This window comes from Aquarana catesbeiana, linkage group LG01 (assembly GCF_042186555.1).
Source record: "Aquarana catesbeiana isolate 2022-GZ linkage group LG01, ASM4218655v1, whole genome shotgun sequence".
NCBI classification, from domain to species: Eukaryota; Metazoa; Chordata; class Amphibia; order Anura; family Ranidae; genus Aquarana; species Aquarana catesbeiana.
This window is the reverse complement of record NC_133324.1, coordinates 116,612,025-116,635,398: the sequence shown is the minus strand read 5'-3', so window position 1 is coordinate 116,635,398 and position 23,374 is coordinate 116,612,025. Positions and strand designations below refer to the sequence as shown.

Below are 23,374 nucleotides of genomic sequence, written 5' to 3'. Positions count from 1 at the left end.
TGCATGAACCCGCATAGATATCAGTCGGACTGAAATGCCGGTTTGAAATCGTGTCAGTTCAGTTGAACTTGCACGATTACAAACCCACCCTCAGTGTGAATGTGGGCTTTAGAAAAGAAAAGCAGCACATAATACACACATTTAACCCTCATTCACATCCGAGCCACTTGGCATGCGATTTGACAGGTCAAGTTGCATGACAAGTTGCACCCTACTGTCGGCATTGTTTAAATCGGTGCGATGCCTACTTGGCGGTGCCGCGTGGATTTGAAAAAGTCGTTTCTGCACTACGTTTGGCAATTTCGGGCGACTTGCATAGATATTTGTGCATGAACCCGCACAGAGGTCTTCAAAGTCACACAAGTCGCACTGACATGCGGCTTTGAAATCGTGAGATTTCAGAAGAAGTTGCATGATTTCAAAGCCGCATTTAATGTGAACTAGTGCTGACACTTTTTTAGGCACAAACTTAACCTCTTGATTGCCCCAAAATGTTAACCCCTTCCCAGCCAGTGTCATTACTACAGTGACTGTGTATAGTATATTATCACTGATCACTGTATTATATTAGTGTCACTGCTGATGTCAATGTAAGTTAGTAATTTCCCACCCAGTGTCAGACATACACCATAGTTTGTAGACGCTATGACTTTCGCACAACAGATTTTCAGCAACTAAAAGAAAACTGCGGCGAACACAATAGAGCTGCGGAAATCAAGCGATTTTCTTTCCTTCCACCTGTGGTTCAGAATGGTTCCTTTTATGTGATTGCTAGATCAAGCTACACTGTGGTCATAACCAGACTGCAATCTTTGGCCTGGCCATTAATGACCTCTAGCCATAAAAGAGTTAGGAAAAAAATAAATAAAAAAATACAGGCACATTGTGATCATGAACTGTGCCGTTTTACATTCTGTTATGCATCTGCTCAATAGCAGAATAGGTTCATTAAAAGTGCTGACCGGCTATTATGTTGCACAGACTTTACCATTTATTGAGATATAGATAGAGATATAGAAATGTTTTTATGTAAATCTTAGCAATCTGTCTTTTAAAGTACATAAAAAAACAAAAAAAAAACAATTTCTTTGTGCAATTTAATTTACATCTACTAGCAAAGTGTGATTCATTTCCCATATACTCTACTTCCTTTAGAGACTACACAATTCTTGTGCTTTACAGCTCCTTCTCTTAATGCCCGTCTATAGGTTGGCTGACTCACTGAAAACAATGCACTCCCTTGTGTAGCTTACCTCACCCCCTTGCAAAGCTGGTACGGTAAATGAGACTGCCAAATACACAGCTACCTTTTAATAACACAAATATGGGAAGAACATATGCATGTTCCTGGCACTTATCAGAACAGATGAAGTTACTCTGATGAGTGGCAAAGCATATTCCACATTTCAAAACAAATTCAGTTGATGTGACCAACTACTTTAAAAAGAATTTAAAGTGTAACTCCACTTTTGTTGAGAAAAAAAACACATTCCCTTCTGGGTGATCTATGTACAATGCAGGGATTTTAACAAACTTTATTTCAGATTTCCTACCTTTTGTTATTCTGAAGATATAGCGGTTTGTTTGTCTGTGTCCGTGTGCAAAGTGAACCTGTATGGGAGTGGTTTTAGAATTGTCAGCTTCTGCACCTGCAGGGCTCTAATGAGGAATATTGACTGGGCCTGCATCCCCTTTAGATGAGATTTCCCTTTGAAAGCATCTCACCAAAAATGAAATTTTTTCTGCAGGGGATGCCAAAAATCTGATTTGTATCTTACGGCAGACTTTTGGTAAAATCAGTGAGCCAATCATTCAAACAAGAAAAATTTCTGGGGGGCGTTCTGTACACCTGTGTACAAAACACCTCCAGGTAGCCATATTCCATTGTATTTTACATAAAACGACAGAGCTGCAGATTGAAACGGAAAGGTAATTTTGAATAACATTCGATTACAATATGACTTGTGTCACAATTGTATACGCTATACTATTTATTTTTTATTTGCTATTTTTTTTTTCCCCCGTAAAATAGGAGTAACCCTTTAAAGAGTCCTCGTCGTCAGATGATTCATTTCAACATCAAGGTTCTATGTTTTTTGCTTTACCTGTAAAATCCTCTTTTGTAGAATCCCTGAGGACACTACTGGGCACCTCCATCATGAATGTGATCTCAGAAGCTACAGCACACTCAATGCTCAAGTTATATTCTATAGTATGACCTTACACTCCTCCACTGGATGCTACATAACAGGGTATGTGGTAGGAAGAAGTAGGGAAGAGCTGGGCCAGCACAGGCAGTAATTAGACACTCCCAGAAGAGTAACATGCAGAAATCTGGAATATTTCTGCACTCCTTAGTATCTTTGTAAATAAAGACACCAAGGAGTGCAGGAATATTCCAGATCTGTGCATGTTACTGAATTTCACAGACGAGCTGTGCAGCACCCCTAGGTTCCAGTTCACCCGTGAGAGTCGGTCACCCACCTAGAATGGCATTACTTTGGCTTTAAACTCCCAGAAGAGGAGAGAGCCTTAAAAACCAAGACGGGATTGGGATGTGCTAAGGGATGGAGTGTGCCAATTCCCTATCAAAAAAAAAAAAAAAAAAAAACATTTTATCTGCATTAAAAAAATAAAATCCCTTTAATAAGTCCATCTGAGTTGTATGTGACTGAACCAAACCATTTCCATTTCTAAATATGATAGAAACACATACTCCGGAAAGCAAACCCAGAAATATTGGAATGGCACAGAAACTCAAAAAACACGGATTGTGCAAAGAGCCCGGTTTCCAGTGTGTGGCTTTAAATGCCACCAAAATGTTTTTGTAAATCCAAAATGACTAATGGACCTGTGCAGACAAAAGCGAGAGAAGCAAGGCCCACATTTCTGAGAAGCCATGAATGGGAATACAGGCGGGGGGGGGCGGGGGGGGGGGTTCTGACCAAAAGCACCACTCACCATGAACTTGGTTGATTTCAGAGTTCTGGGACAGAATTTCATCTGCTAGTTTCTGAGCGGTTGGCAAGACCTCTGTGTGGTGAACTGTAATCAAATACTGTACAAATTTCTGCAGCTGGTCTCTGTTCATTTGAAATAGGGTCTCTGAAATAGGAAGATGCAGCTTGACCTGATCGGGCTTGCGGATGCGGTATAAAGAAAGTGCCACCACATGGGCGCAATAGAAGATGTCCTTGTTTCCACAGCTGCAGGTAACTGAGGTAATCTTGCAACGGTCAAAGCTGATGGCTACATTGCAAACGGATTCTGGATCAGACTGTGTCGCAGGTTCTGTCACTGTGCCGCTTAAGTGAAAACCTAGAAGGAAGGGAGAGGGGGAAAAAAAAAGTTATTAAAATTCTGGAGACAACATTTATTTCTAAAGTCAAACAATGGTGAAAAAGGTGAACACTATAAAACTTGGTCTGGAATGTTATGTAGCAGGAGAATGTGGTCGGTGTGGAACGGAAAAGACAACCACTGAACATTCACTCTTTAAACCTTACTTATCATACCTATAGATTTATTTTTTATTTCAGGTACATATATAGCACCATCAATTTATGCAGCGCTTTACATATATATTGTACATTCACATCAGTCCCTACCCTCAAGGAGCTTACAATCTAAGGTCCCCAACTCACATTCATAAATACACATACTAGGGCCAGTTTAGACAGGAGCCAATGACCCTACCAGCATGTCTTTGTGGTGTGGGAGGTTTTGTTGTTGAAAATAAAGCTTTGTTAGTTAAAAAAGAACTCGCTCCTAACTTTTTTAAACAGGCTCCTAGATTCAAAGCAAAATTTGTCAATCTCTATGGCAGTGATTCCCAACCAGGGTTCCTCCAGAGGTTGCTAGCGGTCCCTTCAGCATTGGGCCATTTCTGCCTCTCGGATAAGTTCCCACCGACACCATTGATCTTTTTAGCTATCTGTAAGTTTGTAATTCTTCCCAATGACCACAAGTGTAAGGACCATTCTTCCCACTGACCATCACACTAATGTATCAGGATTTGCAGATTTCTATTTTTTAGCAGGGGTTCCCCGTATTTCAAGGGTTCCTCTGTGTTGAAAAGGTTGAGAAAGGCTGCTCTATGGAGATGAAAACCTCATTGCACCAAACATGCACAATACAATTTTTAAAAATGCATTACGTCCAGACTGCAAATATGTAAACAGCCGACATAGAAAGTCATGTTATTTCACTTGTCATGCGATTCCATGCATTCTGGAGCGCATATGAAGTCACATAAGTGTGAACCAGGGCTTAGTGTCGGTAATTAGAAGAACCTCAATCTGGCGCACCTGTCAGAAGGCTTTGCAAAACCTGAATAATTCCTCCTTTATCCTGTCATCTATATAGCACTTTTTTTTGCATGCAAAACTGACTCCTGTGATATTTGTAGAGAAGCAGTGGTTATCCAGAAAACTCATCTCATACAAAGAAAAAAAAAATTGTACACGTATCTTATTTGTATCAAACGCAATAGAAATGAAGACTTCAAGACTAGATGAATCTCAGGAAAACAAGGCAAATAAATCTGAATACAAATTCTCCAGTGAAAACCTTACAATACATTTCCCTGGGGCAAACACCCTAAAACTGGGTATAAATGGTAATCTATAAGTTCTCTATACTTGTGCAATCGGTAATTGGTACTGTTGGGATTACACAAAGCTAGTTTAAGCTTTATTATCACAATACAGTGTGCTTCCTATTATATTCATTTCTGTAAAGGAAAGGGGTCCGCCCTGTTTCTTTATTACCATTACCAACCCACTCCATTTCCCAAGGTGTAAATCACCGGCATGCTTGAGATAACAGAATTAAGGATGAAGAAGTGGAAGGGAAATGTGCAAAGGGGATCTTTAAAAGAAAAGCAAAGAGAAGATACTTCTATTAAAAATAGCTGTGAACCAGAGCGTGTAGGAAAGTAGAGAGCATCCGGTACAGACAAATGTAAAAAACGGATCTCCGGGATGCCCCTATCCTCCACACCAGCTTCTGACCACTGGCGTTACAAATGAAAATAATTCCAACTAAAATGTTCTCTTTATTCACCTAAAGCTCAGGTCACGTGAAGCTCCAGTCTCTATTTCTCCTGCCATTTTACATTGTCCTTCAGATGTCTACATCACTAAAAGTGTCTAGCAGTGGGGTTCTCTCAGGATCCTGAAAAGTCATCTGCACCAGTGATGTAACTGCAAGAGGACTGTCGGGGACTGGCCAGGATGGGAACATCTACAGCGACAGAGACGGGCCTGGATGGCAAACTTAAAGTGGAAGTAAACCCTCCTATCGTTTTCAGCCAAGGAAGCTGCCATCTTGGCCCTGTTTAATCTTCAACTACCATAATGCTGCACATGTGATCAGTTATGACACTAGCCATTGGATGGTTTGACAGTTTGGTTGAGAGCACAACCAATGTGAGTTACATTTCCGGCACGTCCTGTTTTTTGAAACTGTCAGATCGATGGGTTTACTTCTGTTTTAAGTGGTTGTAAAGGCTAAAGGGTTTTTTTATGTTCATGCATTCTATGCATAAAGTTAAAAAAAAAAAAAAAAAAAGTGTGCATGAGCCTACCAGAAAAAAAAAAAAACACACCACCTTACCTGAGCCTGATCCAAAGATGTGCACGAGGGCCTTTGGCTCTCCCAGGTCTCTCCCTCCTCATTGGCTGAAACAGCAGTGGCAGCCATTGGCTCCCCCTGCTGTCAATCACAGCCAGTGAGACAATGAGGAGACAGCAGGGGCAGGGCGGAGATGTGTGTGAATGGACACAGAGCAGCGGCTTGGGAGCAACTTGCTATGGGGGCATTAGGCAGGAGGGAGGGGCCAGGAGTGCCTGCGGGGGACCTGAGAAGAGGAAGATTTATACTGTTCTGTGCAAAACCACTGCACAGAGCAGGTAAGTATGTCATGTTTGTTATTTTTAAACAAACAAACAAAAAAAAAAAATCTGCCTATATTTAAGTATATGTATAAAATCTGAGTATATGTTTCTTCAAATGTGCAGGATGGGTTAGAGCAAGGTGCAAGAGAATTGGGCCTAAAGTATAACTAAAGGAAAAACTTTTTAGTTTTGGATAGAGTAGAGAGGGATTAGATCACCTATTAGGTTTCTTATTGAGGTCTGTGCCTCTGTTAGGGAGATTCACCCTATATATTTGTCCTGTTTACCATTATCACTGAAAGTTAAAAGAAAATCCCGAAATTTTGGGTTGTCCTCAGAAAGGTAATAGAGTAGAATGTTCCCATAGCTTCCTGTTTGGCTATGGGACAGGAAGTGAATGGAAATCTCCACAATGAGATACAGATGGCGAAAAAAAAAAATCTGGCAGGGGTTATTACCCTTTCTTACTTAAAAATGGAAAAAATAAATAATTTTGCCTATAGTTCTACATTAATATTTGTCTGTTGATGAGCTTTACAGTTACGGAGACTTAGGAAATATGTAGCAAACGCTTTCTTACAATCATATCTCAACATCAGTCCATCAGATTAAAGTCAACTACCTCTGGAAGTCCTTCTGTAACCTAAAATACCTGAAGACTAGGCAATGTAAGTTTAAACACAAGGTGGAACCAGGTTTGGAATCATTCCAGGCAGCCACTTTTTTTTTTAAAGATAAGTCATAAGGAAGAAAAACCAACGAGACCACAGTTGAAAAAAAAAAAAAAATAGACTCTACATTGTTTTGTGGACTACCCGATCTCACCTGCACATTTACCTACTGTGAATAAAGGGGATAAAGGCTTGGTGATATACAAAATGTTCCAACATGAAGAAAAATATCTGTATACATGGGCATAGACTGTGCCCCTTTTTGTAAAGGCAGAGAAGATGGCGGGGAAGGAAGTGGTTCGCAACAAGTCCCAACTGCCCGATGCGAAGGGAGAAGGTCAATAGAAGACCAAGTTAAGCAAGTTAAACTCAAAACTTTAAAGAGACACAGAAGAGACAAATCTTTATGGATTCTACATCGATTTATAGATTGTAGTATTCTTGAATATTTGTGCAACTTGTAAAATTGTAAGAAAACGGCGAAAGGGGGCACTGCCATGAGTTTAGGTTCACAGCACAATGAATATTCCAGTTGACAAAAGAAAAAGCCCGTTCTTTAAAGAAAGGTCTCCTGTAAGATTTATCAGAAGTGTCACGTTATATTGCTGCCTTTAATTATCAGTATTTAAAAAGGAATAATGTGAGAAGGCTCAATCCGCCCCAATAGAGAAGTCACTTCAAAATGAAAGAAGCTAGGGAGGTACTCCTTTAGGAACGCCATGTGGCAGGAATACTCAGATGGAGGCAGCAAGGGGGATCGGAAGAACATGAGAGATTACTGGTGAAACCATAGAGATCTTCAGAGTTCTCCCTCAAAGGGTCTCAGTTGTCAGTCTAAGGTTTCATCTTGCAACACTCACATAAAATCAGGATTACACGCCAAGGCTGGGGCTCTCTTGAAATGCAATCTATTTTTGCTGCTGTAATGGGAGTGCAGATTATTTCTGGTTTTCCTTCCTCAGAGCAACCCATTTTTCTACATTTGAATCGAGGTAGCCAGGCATTTGAAAAGAAAATGTATACAAAAAAGATTTGACTTTCGAACAGTACAAGACTCCATAAACATCCTGACAATACGCTAAACCTGCATGACAGGGTTCAAACCCTTACAGATATTATATATTAGACTAAATTTTATTAATGCTTTTCGATATCATACGCTGTATTCTGTCCGATCATTGGTCATGGTAAAATAGTCACCTAAATTTCACGGCATCAGGACCATCTTAAATTTTTAAGTACATCTAGCCCATTATATAAGGACAGACATTTTCAGGCTGCCCAATCTAGAAAACAGTCCACATCAATAATGTACATCAGTTTTCATTAACACAGCCCCTAACAAGGTGATTATTTCCCTATAAAGCACCCATTGTCATTAAAGCTCTCCCATTATTAGACAGGCCTCTCTGCACAGTACATGGGCATACAGACCACACAAACCCATTCCTTTGTAATACTTTAATGGACTAACTGGCTTTGCCAATTAAACTATGCTAAACTACAGGCTTTGCTGCTCTCATTAGTTTGAAAATTGGCTACAAGTTGACTGTTACGCCTGTAAATTAGTAAGCACCTACCTATTTTCCCCTGGAGATCAGCCTGAACGAGACAGCAAGGGGAAGACAACAAGAATTTGCCAAGAATTAGAAGAGGCATCTATAACACGACCCGACAGAAATAACCCAAGTCTTGGCGTCTGAAGCATTCTAAACATGGAATTCAGTACTCGAGCTTCCATGCAACAGGAAATCCAAATTGCATATAAAATGTCTCACTGTATACTTATGTCTAACTTAAGCCAGCCATAGATGGATCGAATCTCGTCCGGTTCAACTATCCATCCATTGATCGACTTGGGTACAGCTAGCAGGTTGGGTTTTTAGCATGCGATTATTGCCAGCAGCCCCCACCGGGAGAACACAATGGCTCTGCGGGAGGGATTAGAGGGATTTTCTTTCTTGCAACCTGTGCATTATCATAATCGATTGCCTGCCTTACATTACAGTGTAAATCAAAAATATTATGGAGGATTTATTACTAGAGATGCACTAACCATATCGGCAAAAATTTGTGTTTTCTTTGTTTTGCAGATAGAGAAAAAGGTGCCGATAATGGCGCCAAAGACGCACGCGATTTTACTGTGCTTATGGTGTGTTTTTTATAGGGCTTATGACTCAAAAACTGCATTAAAAATGTAACACGGGTGCGTTATTGATGCATTATTGCTTTGTTTTCAATGCATTTAAATGGGGGGCATGCGTTTCTGCAAGCAAAATGCAGCAAGAGCAGAAGTGCAACAGACCAGTGTGAAGACATACATAGTATTTAACAGGATGCATTTTTCTTGAGATTTTCTTGCACTAAAAAGGTGCCGATAATGACCGACAATAAATTCAAATTCATTATATAAATTAAAAAGTCAAATATATATATATATATATATATATATATATATATATATATATATATATATATATATATATATATATATATATATATATATATATATATTTTTTTTTTTTATTATTATTTATTTTCCCTTCAAAATGGTACATTTCCCACTAAACCTAAACAAGTCATTATTATATTATTATTATAATGGATTTATATTGAGTTAACAGCACCTTCATTCAAATTGATGGGAGACAGTACAGTTGCAAAACAATTCAATACAAGGGGAATAAAGGAGCCCTGCTTGTTAGAGCTTACAAATCGAAATGTCACCATAAAAGATTCCACTTGAAAAGATTTTTCTTACATTTTTTTATATTCGTTCATATAGGAAGTGTTTTTTTCTATCTCCATCCAAAAAATGCTATTGTTAAGAGTTCATCCAATCTGCTTTGTCGGCAGGCAGAAAACAAGTCCAATTTTTAAAGGGCTTCAGTTGTGCGCCATTTCAGAAAGTACAGAGAGAATTGTCAATCAACAGGGAACAGAGAACCCTTATTTCCAAAGATATAAAATGGAATGCCAACCAAAACTTCTTTTAGACAGGCTGGGGAAGAGTGCCAAGTCAATAGTAGAAGGGTTCAAAGTTAATAGTAGAATTGTCCCATCTGGGGACACACGCTTGCTTCCCGGCCTGCAATAATGGGACAGACAAATGTGAAGAGAAATCTTTCCATTTGTGAACAAAAAAAAAACTTTTGCACAGAGTGCAGAATGGTTGGAACCAATGTCCGGATCATATTGCTGAATGAGAACTCTTTTCCCTGTTAGCATGGTCTTCAAGAAAATGTAGGGAAATCTCCAACATAAAAAAATATATATATATTTTCATGGTCATTTAGAAAATGCATCCATTACACGAGCCAGATCTGCCTTGTGTAATGTAATGGTTGCATTTTCTAAATGACCATAAAAATGATGTTTTTGGGGGGTTTTTTTCTGTTGGAGGTTGAGTAAAGATTAGATCTAATCTTTACGCCAAAACTGAAAAACATTCACATCTAAACGCAGTGTGTCTTTAAATGCCAACAACAAGCAACATCTGCAAAGTCAAGTGTATTATCAAAGCAAAATCTTCCATCGCAAAGATGCACAGCAGTTTATATCGGTTACCAACCCAACAGAACGTTGGGAGACTAAAAACACTCACTTCCTACTTAACCAAATGAGTCGAAAAATCACATCCACCAAATCCGCCCTTTATTGCCGTTCTTTTTTTTTTTGCAGCCCCGTGCCACTTGCAACACACCAAACACCTGCTTGTTTATGTAAATCTCTTATTTGAATACGAACTAACAGATGAGCAGTTCCTTATAATTTTCGCCCTCTGCGAGTGTGGAAATGCTCCCCCATTAAGAAGCACATCTCTCCACATCCTGCTGTTTTTACTTGCAGTCGCGCTCCCTGCCTGCGCTCGTGCTGCCTCCCTCTCGGTCTCTCATGGACCATTCCGTTGAAATTAGCTATTCATTACATGTGAAGGAGTAGCAGCTTGAGCAGGGCCCTGCTGAGAGAGCTGCTTCTTTACATGTCAATTCCTGAACAAAAGCATCTGCTACCTAGCCGATATGTATATTTAATGCCACTGCATAATGGGCAAAATGATGTGCTGCTCTTTACTTGTTTGTTCAGCTGTAATGTACTCTTGTCTAGAATTGCTTTCAAATGAATCCCACTGAAATTTAGAACATTTATTAGGTCACGTGAGCAGGCAGAATCGTTTGATTTTATTCAACAAACTTATTCAACATATCAGAACTCAAGAAAATTGGGAATCAAATATGCAGAAAGGCAAAAGTGGAATAAACCCCATTCAACACACCCAACACACATTGGTCTGCATCGTATGCCAGCCATAGACGGTTCGAATCTCAACCGGTTCAGCAGGACTGGCCGAGATTCAAACCATCCATGGGCAGGCCGAGTGTACACAACAACATGTCAGATTTTGCATGCTAGAGCCACTAGCAATAATCATTGTGTTCTTCTGGCAAGTATGACTCCCCCCTCCCAGGAAGGATTCCCCTATTAGCACTGACTGTATTGATCTGTATTGATCTGTATTGATGGGGGAATCTAGCGATTTTCTTTCCTGCAACCTGTGGATCAGCCTTGCATTCCAACAATGCTCCTCCATGTTAGAACTATCCAATCTCTTTGAAATAAATCAAGATGTTTGCTGCACTGGCCACTTCTCGATATATCAGATGTCAAGTCTATACCAGGACAAAAATGTTCCTCTACTAGAATACAAATAGGACTGTTCCTGGTCTGCTCTGAGTAGGCTGGACTGTCAAGTAGCATGATGTAGTGGAGAGGCCAGGTACAAACTAGGCCAGTGTCTTAGACTGGGATTGTATATTTGAAGCACTAGCAACAGGGGAAAAAAAAAAAATAAAAAAAACATTTTTTTAGCCTGTGATCATAATGGCAACATTGAGCCATAACCAAGCACACGGGCTGTCATAAATTCTCACTCTACAAACATACACAGCAATCTATATAGCGGACGTGCCCATACCAGACCCTCAGAGGCCCAATATTGATTGGTACACAGAGGCGGACCTAAAAGAACCTTCGATTTTTGCAGTATCTTGACTAGCAGATCGATAAGCCACAGCATGCATGTAGAAATGATCAACACTGATCCAAATACTACCCAGTAAAGTCCACTGTTGCAAGCAAAAGATTTGCACTGGGCCGAAGAACTGAAATACAGAAGCCTATAGCAGAACAAATTAGATAGGCCCCCCCCCCCCCTTTGCTTGCCTTTGTATGGCTCTTGGGGCATTTATCCTGCCACCAATACAAGACATTTTTCTTTCCATTGATACCAAAGTCAGAGCACTATTCCTCCCACTGAAACCAACAATGGGGAACTGATTCTCCCACTGCCACCAATGATGGGGCACAATTCCTCACACTGAAACCAATGGTGTCATTTTTTTTCTCCCACTGACCACCAAGCCGATCACATTGTTTCCTCCCACTGATGCCAGGGTATTTTCTACTCCAACTGGTCAGAGTCTGGCCCCCCTAAGGTTTAAATGACAGCAAACTGGCCCTTTGTTTCAAAAGTTTGGAGACTCCTGGCTTAGATTGTCTATAATCCATGGGTAGAGTCTATATCAGCCTCTCAATGTTTTTTACCCTAGAGCAGGGGTCTCCAAACTTATTAAACAAAAGGCCAGTTCACTGTTATTCAGACTTTGAGGGGCCCGGACTGTGGCCAGTGAGCTTAGAAAATGCCCTGGCATCAATGGGAGTAAACAATGCCCCATCAATGGTATTCGTGGGGAGAAATAGTGCTCCATTGTTGGTATAAGGCAAAGGAATAGTGCCCCATCATTGGTGTCAGTGGGAATAGTGTCCTGCCATTGGTGTCAGTGGGGGTAAATTGCCCTAATGTTGGTATCAGTAACTGGAATTTTGCCCAGTTGTTGGTGTCAGTGAGAGGAATAGTGCTCAAAGGGTCAAATAAAGGCAAGCAAATGCTTACATCCAGCCCCCGAGCCACAATTTGGAGACCACTGACCTAGAGGAACCCATAAAATAATGCTCAGGTTTCAGCCAGCCCCTGCTAAAACCAACCACTGGGAAGAAGACTGTCCTTTCAGTGGTGGTCATAATGCCATCCTTACACAACGCTTAAAAGATCATTGGTACAGCTGGCTCTGACAAGTGGTATCCATCCTGGAACTAGCAATACATTTGTCATTTGAACATTTTGATGCAAAATTCATCACGGGATATACAAGTAATAAATGTGTATAAAAACGAATTGGGTTAAGTGAAATGGCAAAATCCTGCCCCGCCACAACATACGCATACTGCAACACCATCACATACTGCAAGAACAACTTTCCAGACATCTGCTGCACAGCATTATATGAAACCGTAATATGAACTAGTCCTCCTACACATAGCACATATCTTATGAAGCACACAACTCCTGTTTCTCACAGTAAAAAAGAAAAACAAATCAGAAATAATTTATTAAAAAAAAAAAAAAACACAAAGCACTCAAATTCTCAATTCTTAAACACAAGTTATTTGTTTGCTATTTAAGGTTACATTTTTTGCACAGAAAATAATAATAATAATAATATTAAAAATATTGCAGGTAGCTATATTATTCTGGAAGGGACATTAGACATCTCGACCATAAAATTAAAAATGTTCAGTTTTATTTATTTTCATTTCACCAAGTCAAGAAATAAGGACAAAAATTACAAAAAAAAAAAAAAAACCACAAACAAACAATCAGTTTAAAAGAGAAGTTGAGGGGTTATTTTTTCTGAGAAATCATACTTACCTTGGTGGGTGCAGCATCGGCTCTAAGGCTGGGAACCAAGCAATCAAACACAGCCGATTGCTCAGTTCTCAGTACTCCGTGAGCAGAGAGCTGATGGCTGTCAGTTTCTGGCTCTCTGCACTGCCCCCACCCCCTGCACTCACTGGAACGCTGAGCTATGGAGGGGGCAGGAGCAGCTGAGAGCCTAAGCCAGGTTCAGGTCCAGGCATCTGGATGGATCCCGACCATATGGTCACGATCTTTCTCAAACCTGGACCAGCTCTGTGACACCAGCTGACAGCGGACTTCAGCCCACTGTCTGCTGAAAACTGGTCACAGGAATGCAGAATGAACTGCACTCCTGTGATCCGTAGAAGTACAGCCAAATGAGTATTTTAAAGTACTTTTAAAGTACCAGCAAATACAGTGGCTAAGTGGTTAGCACTTTCGACTAGCAGCATTAGGATCATTGGTTCGAATCCCAACCACAGCACTAACTGCATTGAGTTTGCATGTTCTCCCTGTGCCTGCGTGGGTTTTCTCTGGGTACTCCGGTGTCCTCCCACACCCAAAGATATGCTGGTAGGTTAGTTGGTTTCGGTCTAAATTGGCCCTAGTATGTGTATGAACCTGTCTTGGGATCCTTGAGGGCAGGGTCTGATGAGAATGTACAATATATATGTAAAACACTGCGTAAATTTATGGCGCTATATACGTACTTGTAATAAATAAATTTGGCACCAAAAGCCTCACCCAGCATCTGTAATGTTCCAGGACATTCAACCAGCCACATTTTTCCATAGCACAAATTTCAGTACACAACCACCAAACCATTCCCACTCTTAGATAAAGTCAAAATTGACAGAAGCTACTTCTAAATGTTAAATAGATGGACATTTCACCTAAAAAAAATAAGTAAATAGAAAGATACAATCTGCACCCCATCTTCTAAATTACCATGTGGTTTCTTAGGCTAGATTATCCAAAACAGTACTATGGGGGTCATTTACTAAAGGCAAATCCACTTTGTACTACAAGTGCACTTAAAAGTGTACTGAAAGTGCACTTGGAATTGCAGTCGCTGTAGATCTGAGGGGGACATGCAAGGAAAATACATAATTTTAGCTTGCATGTGATTGGGTGATAAAATCAGCAGAGCTTCCCCTCAGATCTACAGCAAAACTTCCAAGTCTACTTGTAGTGCAGAGTGGATTTACCTTTAGTAAATGACCCCCCCCCCCCCCATGTTATACATTCACTGAGCAGCTTAAGGTCACTAACTGGAACCATTTGGTTAAACTTCAACCTACAAAGTAAAACACTCTACAAAGCCAAGGTTGTAGATTCCAGCACAAAAAAGGTAGTAAAGGAAAGGGTTTTCTCTTTCCTAGCACAAGGTATTGACAGATGAAAGATGTATTCCAGGTATGGTATATTTTATACATAGTTACATTAGTCTAGCATGGACCATTGTAACTATGTGTATACCATACCTGGTAGATGCCCCTGGAAGTTGGAAATCACTGAAGACTCCCACTGGGAGATTTCCCCTCTTCCTGCTCCAGTGACCACTCAAAGTTTTGTATTTAGCCAGCACTCGTTCCCAGTGATGATGATCACCAGGAAGAAAGAGTGAATTTCCCTACTGGGGAAACAGACAGCAATAAAAACTTGACAGGGATTCTAATCCTTCCTTTCCTATTCAAAAGTAAAAAATATATTTTAAATCCTACAGTTTCTAGGCCAGTCACGTGACATCATGGGTTCTTCATCTTCTCCTCCATTGGTGGCAGTGAGTGTTCCTTGCTCCCAGGTTAAGAATTAAAGCTGAACTTCAATTTTCTTTTCACTAGACCTGAATGGAATGATCAGTCCCAGCATAGCTCAGACCTCTGTACCATGTTGCTCTGATATTGTGGGTTTCATTGAGACTTTGTACCATGTGACTTTCTGTACAAGTCTGGATGTAGACTGAAGGCCTTACAGCCACTTCCTGCTCCATCTCTAGCCTAGAAACACACCCCCCTGTAGTCTTTCAGACACTGCAAATGATGTAACTTCCTTCACAGCTCTGATGGTGGGTGGGATTGAATACATCCTATTTAGCATTCAATCCCACCCAGTCACACCTACAGGAAGGGTCCAAACCTTCCAAGTCCCTCCTCACAGATCACACCATCCCAGAGCCTGAACCCTCCCTGAAACTAGAGGCTCAAAGCATGATGGGACATTGGTATCAGGACTGGTGAAAAGAAAGGAAACGGGAAGTCTGAGAACTTTAAAACTCAACCAGGAGAAGGGGTGACATCATTATTCCACCATAAATAGGAACATTGGGATTGCAAAGCAGCAAGTCTGAAGGAGACTGCACCGGAAACGAGGTGCATAATGCAGCAAAAGAGGTTTCAATTTTACAGCTACTGTACATACTATAGTAAAAAAGGTTGAGTTTGTCTTTATGTATTTGCATCAGCAAAGCAGCCAGGCAACAAGCATTTTTAAAAAGAAGATCCGAACAACATCTAAGTGAACAGAGGTGTTCAGGATTTTCCGGCACATGGGGCCACAACCTTCCTAACAAGTCAAGAAGCCATGCTTCAATGAGCCACTTATGTCCCCTGGACAGCAAAAGCTGAAACTCATGGTTCAATTTGCACAAGTTTTCCAAGTACACATTCCTCTGCCATCAAAGCAGCAGACCAGAAAATTCTCCAGTCTAAAGCAAGCTCAAGTCTAATTTTTCAAGAAGGCAAGTTGTATGGGATTTACAAGGCAGCCACCACAACTACCAAAAGGAAATCTGCTAAACAAAACCGAGCGAGAAATAGGCAAGGTGAAACACAAGGTTAGCGGTCTAATTTTGTTTCAGAAATCTGGAAATGTATTTTTTTCCAAACTCTTTCCAGAAAAAGGGCAACTTTTAAAAAAATTAGATGCACTGGCCACTTGTTTCTGTCATCAGCCTTCATTACTGCTAATTTGAGCTGAACACACTAGCCCCGGACACACCAGGCCCGGACACACCAGGCCCAGACACACCAGCCCCGGACACACCAGCCCCGGACACACCAGCCATTACACAAAATGCAATTCCATCCATTCCATACACTTTTTTTTTTTTTTTTATAAAGGGGGGGAGGCATGAGAAGCAAAGCTCTTTAAAAGAGATTCCTGCTATTCAGATATCAGAGGGCTGTTGGTGTCGTTTTGGAGAGATAAATGTGACTGTCATGTTTAGAGGCATGTGAATACAAGAGGGTTCTTCTCAATACTTTCAAGTCATAAGACATATTTATGCTAATCAGGTTAAATGTAAGTATGCCAACTATGCTGAGACTTCACATACACCAGTACAACAATGGACACAATCAGAATAGGTCTTAGCATTGCAATAAGGAAATATTTCATTACAGTAGTAATGAAAGCTAAATCTTGCAAGGAGGAAAGGACAGGCTAAGGTTCTATACAGACCGGGACTTGACAAATCCCAGGAGCCAGGTCGCCATGACAACTAGAAATTGCACCCTGGCGCCCGGGCTTTTGTCAGCCCGTTTCCTTTTGTGGGGTCACACAATTTGTATAGCAGGCGCCGCAGGTCTGTTCTGCTCCCCATCTTGTTCCTGACACAGAAACGACGTGTATGGCGTCACTTCCAGGTCCCTGTTGACAGTTTCCCCAGCCAGCATTGCTGGGAAAGAATGTAATGCAATTTGATTTGCATTGCATTACATTCAGTGGAGCACAGGGGAAACATGAAGGTTCTTTTAGACTCTGCATGCCTCATTAAAGAGAATCAGTCACCAAAAAATCATCACATAAGGGACTTGTCCCTTATGAGATGAAGAAAAAAAAAAAAAAAAGACTTTTTTTTCTTTATTGTAAAAAATGTAAGTTACACCCAAGCACATAAAATCCCCCTCCCCAAACACTTTGAGGCCCATCCCCACATATACACATGTAAAACGCATATGTTGGGGCGCCTATGCATTAACATTGATTGCCATACACATTACATATTGCTGCGCACACCAGAACAAGCGCAATAATTCCGTAACGCTAAACTGAGGACCTATAGGGGGCTTTTAAAGCGTCACCTATAGAAAACATAGGGTACTGAAGTTGTTGCCATTTCATGGCACACGCAAGTTTGAGGTTTGACATATTGGATATCTATTTACTCAGTGCAACCTTTTATATTTTACCAAAAACTGGGTAATTTACTGCGTTTTTATACCCGAAAATTAATTTAAGTCTGCTTTTTACAGAAATTTGGCGTTTCCTAGACCTTTCCGGTAATATCGAGTGACATCTCTCGAAATTACCTAGTGAGAAAGCGGTCTCATTCAGCAGCATTGTAACTGAATGAGACAGCTGTCCGATTTTTAATTAAAAAAAATAAAAGCCATAAAATTACTTATAAATTGCCCGCCTCATGAGAACAGCGGGGTGAGTATAAGTAATTTATAGCTTTTATTTCATTTCATTTTGCCATTTTATATTCTAAACAGACAATAAAGCTTTGTTAGTTTAAAAAAAAACAAGAACAAAAAAAAAAAAAAAATGGCTCCTAACATTTTTAGCTGGCTATTAGATTCAAAGCAAATTTGTCAAGTCCTGCTATACACATTGCAATAAGGCAGTCCAATCATTTGGAATGGATAGCAGAAAATTTCTAATGCCAACCCATGGCACTATGTGCCTAAGCAGCGCAGCCTATTTACGTTGTGGCGCAACGCATGGATGCTCATTATCTTTGCCTTGTGGGAAGAAAAGGGTGCATGCCCATTTTTTCCCCCTGAATACGAAGGAGTGCCCTAGTATTCACGGAAAAAAAAGATGGGCATGCACCCTTTTCTTCCCACAAGGCAAAGATAATGAGCATCCATGCGTTGCGCCACAACGTAAATAGGCTGTGCTGCTTAGGCACATAGTGCCATGGGTTGGCCCACTTCTGAACACCGATTTGTTCATTAGAAATCTTCTGCTGATGTCCATAGGGATACTGACACTTCTACAGTGTTGGCCTCTAGGGTCCCCCACAGCTTATAGTTTCTCTTGCTGACCATCACATCACTGCTGAATCCAGAAATGTATGGAGGAATCCAGGAGACAGACAATCCTGCTAGTGTTGGTTTTCCTACACATTTCTATAGAATGGAGCAGTGACCTGGCTTTACAAACAGTAGGAAAGGTAAGTATTGACAGTCTGCTTTGGAGCGTCACTTTACATTCATATCGTACATAGATTAGGGATCAGCCAACAACTCAATTGGCTTTCGAAAACTGCAAAGTGAGTCAGCAACTTGTCCAAGTCAACCTTCATTCTACAAATTCCACAACACTATAACAGCAAAATTTAGAGGCTCAACATCGGACTAGCTACCTACATAATAAAGACATCCATCTACCCAGATTCCCAATCCTCGAAGTACGACGATCGGAGGTGACTCAGCCTTTTTTACATCAGGAAGTGAGCCAAGGAAAAAAAAATGCAGGAATTAGAAGCCAGACAATAGATTTATTCACACATGATCTATTCAGACAGAGCAAGTTACGGGAAATCCTTCAAAACACATTTTCAGTCATAATCTTCTCCAAGGAATTGTTTCGGTTTCTCTCCTAAAATGCCTACAAATGGCATTAGAATGACTCACTGCTTGCTAGACAGAATTGCTGGTCAGACATAAAAAATAAAAAGTGTTTGGGTAATGTTGGCTAGAATGGTCTTGTGTCTTTTTTCAACCTTTTGTGTTTTTATAGTTGTCGAAACCTTGTTCGATTTTTGATATTTTTTTTGATGCAAAGTTTACATAGAAGGTTTGAGAAGTCATTACTTCGGGAACAGACTATCTTGTTTCAGAAAAAAAGAAAAGCAAGAAACAAGGTTCAACCTGCTATTTCTTCTATGGGCCTCAACCAGTGAGGTCTGCTGGCAGAGCAGATATTTGATTACAGCTGTCCAACCCGGCTTGCAAGTGGGAGGTTGTTGTCTGTCTTTCTGCATAGGCCCAGAAACCGTACTTGTGTATACGAAAGTACCGCCGGCCACGCGAGTACAGCGGTGCGCAGCCATTTATGTTAAGCTGTACAATGCACCTGGGCAGAGGAAATATACTGGGATTTACCATGAATGGGCTCAGCCAGCCTGTGTGCGCAAGAGCCCTTAACATGCAGCCGCCTCATCTTTGGATGGCAAGCTGCAATACACTACATTTTCTATTTTGGGACTGATTGATTAGGGGGCGACCGATATAGTTTTTTTCAGGGCCGATGCCGCCTTTCAGGCCGATATTCTGTACATCACAGTCATCTTCCACCCAGATGCAGCATGCCACTTGCCAATGACACCTGCCACCCATATGCAGCTTGTCACTTGCCACCATCACCTGCCACCCTTATGCAGCTTGTCACCCATATGCAGCTTGTTATCTGCCACCATCACCTGCCACTCTCATGTAGCTTGTCACTTGCCACCCATATGCAGTTTGTCATCTGCCACCATCACCTGCCACTCATACGTACCTTGTCACCGTCACCTGCCACCCATATACAGCTTGTCACTACATACACCATACACTACTTCTGGCAGGCTCTCCCCAGCGGCATCCGAGCGGGTAAGCTTCCACATGTGGGCAGTGAGATATGACGCAACTATCTCTCTAGTCGCCCGCAGCTGCAGCTCTGTCAAGAGCAGCCTTCGTGGCCCAGCTGTAGGGGCGGAATAGCGGTGATGAGAGGCGGGCAGTGAGAGATCATGTCATCTCTCTGCTGCCCGCCGTACCGCTGGCAGAGACTGCAGCGAGCACCGCGCAGGGAGAGGGGGGAGGAGGTCTGACCAATATCGGTACATTTCTGACTGATAACGATTATTTGAAAAATTTGAACATCGGACTCTGATAATCGGTCGACCCGTAATTGTGATATGCTTTAGGCTCCTCATGGTGCCCAGTACACTTTTGTGTGTGATCTTTTATGAAAGAATATTCCATAAGGCCCCTGTCACATAAAGGGATCAATCAGGTCGACCTGTCAGTTCTTCAGGTGGACCTTATCGTACAGCCCATTCACCCCTACGGGCCAGCGGGTAATAAAATATTGTGTCCATAGACACCTGCCTACCTTTAGTCTGGAAAAAAAAAAAGCGTCCGGCAGTGTTTATCAACAACATGCGCTGAAAAAAAGAAAAGAAACATTGCATCTTTCTGTTCAGTTACATATCAAAAGGGATAAACTTCGGTCTGCAAATGAGGCCAGTTTAACCACTGGGTCACAAGAGTGCAGTTCGTTTTGCACTCCTGTGACCTGTTTTCAGCAGTAAACATCCCTTGTAATAGAAAAAAAAAGCACGACAGGACCTCTTAAATATGAGATCTGGGGTCAAAAAGACCGAAGATCTTATATTTACATTAAAATGCAATATAAAAAAAAAAAAAAAAAATGAAATGTTATTTAAGAAATTAAAAAAAAAAAAAAAAAAAAAGTCCCTTTAAGAGCTATGGGCAGAAGTGACGTTTAGACGTCGCTTCCACCCTGCAATGGTATAGAGACGGGTGGGGGCCACCTTCCCCTCACCCATCTCCATACCAAGCCAGGGAGTAAACCCGATCGCTTCCGCTGCTACCAATGGCTACCGGGGGCCTCTCCTGTCGCCTATATAAGTGATCTTGCAGCGAAGCGAATCCACAGAGACCACTTTTATCGGAAACCAGACCGCTCACTGAAGAAGAGGATACCGGGGGTTATGGCAGCTAGCAACGATATCCCTCTTCAAAGTGCCGACATATATCGGCGTGAGCTGGTCCGGAAGTGGTTAGGTGATCACATACCAACTGTCCCCAGCTGTATAAGGAGCTCATAGAGCTGGGGGGAGGAGAAACTGCAGAACACTAGCCTTCCCAGTGAATGGCTGTGCAGGGGGTGGGGGGGTCAGCACACGTGATCATTGGGTGGAGAGCAGGCATAGTTCCGAGCACAGCTAGAAAACTGACCATGCTGTACTCTCATGCCTACTGTGGTCAATTTATAAGCAGAGAGACTCGCAGGATCACCAGGTATTTCCCACAAAGGAAGCAATACAAAGAGGACAGGATACTTTCTCATACAAATACATGGTACAGCAGGCACATGTCAGGAATGTGAAATGTTGGGTTTACATATTCTTTAGAAACATCTTGAAATAACCCATTTGTTGGGGCCACTCTTGGGAGTAAGATAACCGTAAAGCCTAGAACCATTTGCCACACTCTTGAAAACACCACACACACACCTGTTAACTACTTCAAACAAGATCTCCAAAAAAGCTGTGAAAAAACATAAGCTGGTAACTATGCATTATGGTAAAAACATTAAAACTCCAATTTATAGCAACCAATGGAAGGTAAATATTAACGAGGAAAGTTACAGAATTAGAAGCTGATCTTTAATGACAAAATGTGGAGCAGAGACTATTCTTTCCATTGACGTGAAGTCATAAGATGGAGGGAGGAGGACACATTCCGTATAAAATGAGGGTAGATTAAATCATGCCTATAAAAAGTATCCACAGGCATATCGTTGTGTCTGTGTAATACAATCAATGGTTTCTGAATGATCAACAGATGAGAAAACATGACCTTGTCGACATGAAGTGTGTGGTCTATGAGAAGAAACCCAGCCTGCTTCCCTCAAGCAAAACAACCAGCAAGAGGAACTCTGTTCCTTCATGTGGGCCTAAGACAGGACCCTTCTCAATGAGGTCTGCATAGACAGCTGTACATCATTGCTGTATACACAAGAGACACACACATTGACCCCCTGCCTGCACCCAAAATTAACTTAGCAGACAAATATGTGGATCAAAGATACTTTAGGCACGGCTTATTGGTGCAAGATGTTTCCAATGCTTCTGCCCCCGACACCTGTTCCAGACCAGTCATGGGATTCCTACTTTCCTATATATTGGATCACAGTTCTCCCGGGATTTTCCTGCTCAAGAGGAAGTCAAAATGGACGCTTCCTAAAACTGTATGAGATTCTAAAACGTGTAAAAGCAGTATTAAACCAAAAAGCAAACATTTATTGTTATTGCAGCTTACCAATATTTGAAGTGATGGCTATAGTATTTTTCTTTTTTAGACTTTATTTTATTCTTACCTGGTTTGGCAGGGACGGGACAAACTTTGATCCATGTATAAGGCTGGTTGTACACAAGGTCAATCTATATTTGGGTTTTTCCCAAATGACCAGTGCCACTGGCAACATTGATTCCGATGGCGGGAAGCTTCCCAGCTGTCAGAATACAATACCACAGCGGGGAGGAATCAAATGTGTGGATGGGGGAATCGAGGCATTTTCTATTAGCCCGCTGGTTGAACGACAATAAAAAGTGCATAACGTATGGGCTACCTTAGGACGGCCATACACAGTTCGAATCTCGGCTGCTTCAGAAGGAACCGGCTGAGATTCAAACCATTAATGGGCAGGCTGAATGTACCAAGCTGACCTATCAGTCAACTTGGGTACAACCAGACTGCCGGATTCTCTTGCAATTATTGCTAGCAGCTGCTATAGCCGCTAGCAATAGTCACTGTCTTCTCCCAGCAGGGATGGCTTTCCTCACCCGCCCCCACCAGGAGAAGATAATTGCTCGGCAGAAAGGATTCCCCTGTCAACCAGGGCCAAAACTACTCTAATCAATTAATCGACAACTAATCCATTATGAAAATAGTTGTCAACTATTTTCATAATTGATTAATTGGCCAGCTGACTAGTTGGCCTGCATACAGAATGCATTATTTGTTTACATATCAGGAAAAACAGTGCAGCACACATACAGCTCAGTACACCGTCCATACAGGTCAGTAAGTGCCTGAGAACATGTGAATGTGTGAGGAGCAATGCCTCATGGGACACGTAGTCCTGGGCAAGAAGTGAGTGGTTCTAAAGGCAGAAGTTTTATTTACCTTGCTATAGGGAGGGGTGCACTATACTACACTTTTGCAGCTTGCTATTGGGGCACTCTGAAGGCAGGAGGAGCCAGAAGTGTTGGTGGGGGAACCCAGAACAGGTGAATCAGGGCT

The 23,374-nt window shown here is 41.4% G+C and overlaps 1 protein-coding gene across 2 annotated transcripts in view; it reads right to left on the bottom strand.

Annotated features, from left to right (window-relative positions):
• ZSWIM6 (zinc finger SWIM-type containing 6) overlaps positions 1–23,374 on the bottom strand; it is a 198,054-nt gene that overhangs the window by 117,872 nt on the left and 56,808 nt on the right. For both annotated transcript variants that reach the window (XM_073623231.1, XM_073623239.1), the window contains exon 2: positions 2,962–3,318. In XM_073623231.1, the coding sequence (XP_073479332.1) occupies positions 2,962–3,318 (357 nt within the window). The remainder of the gene's footprint in view (positions 1–2,961; positions 3,319–23,374) is intronic.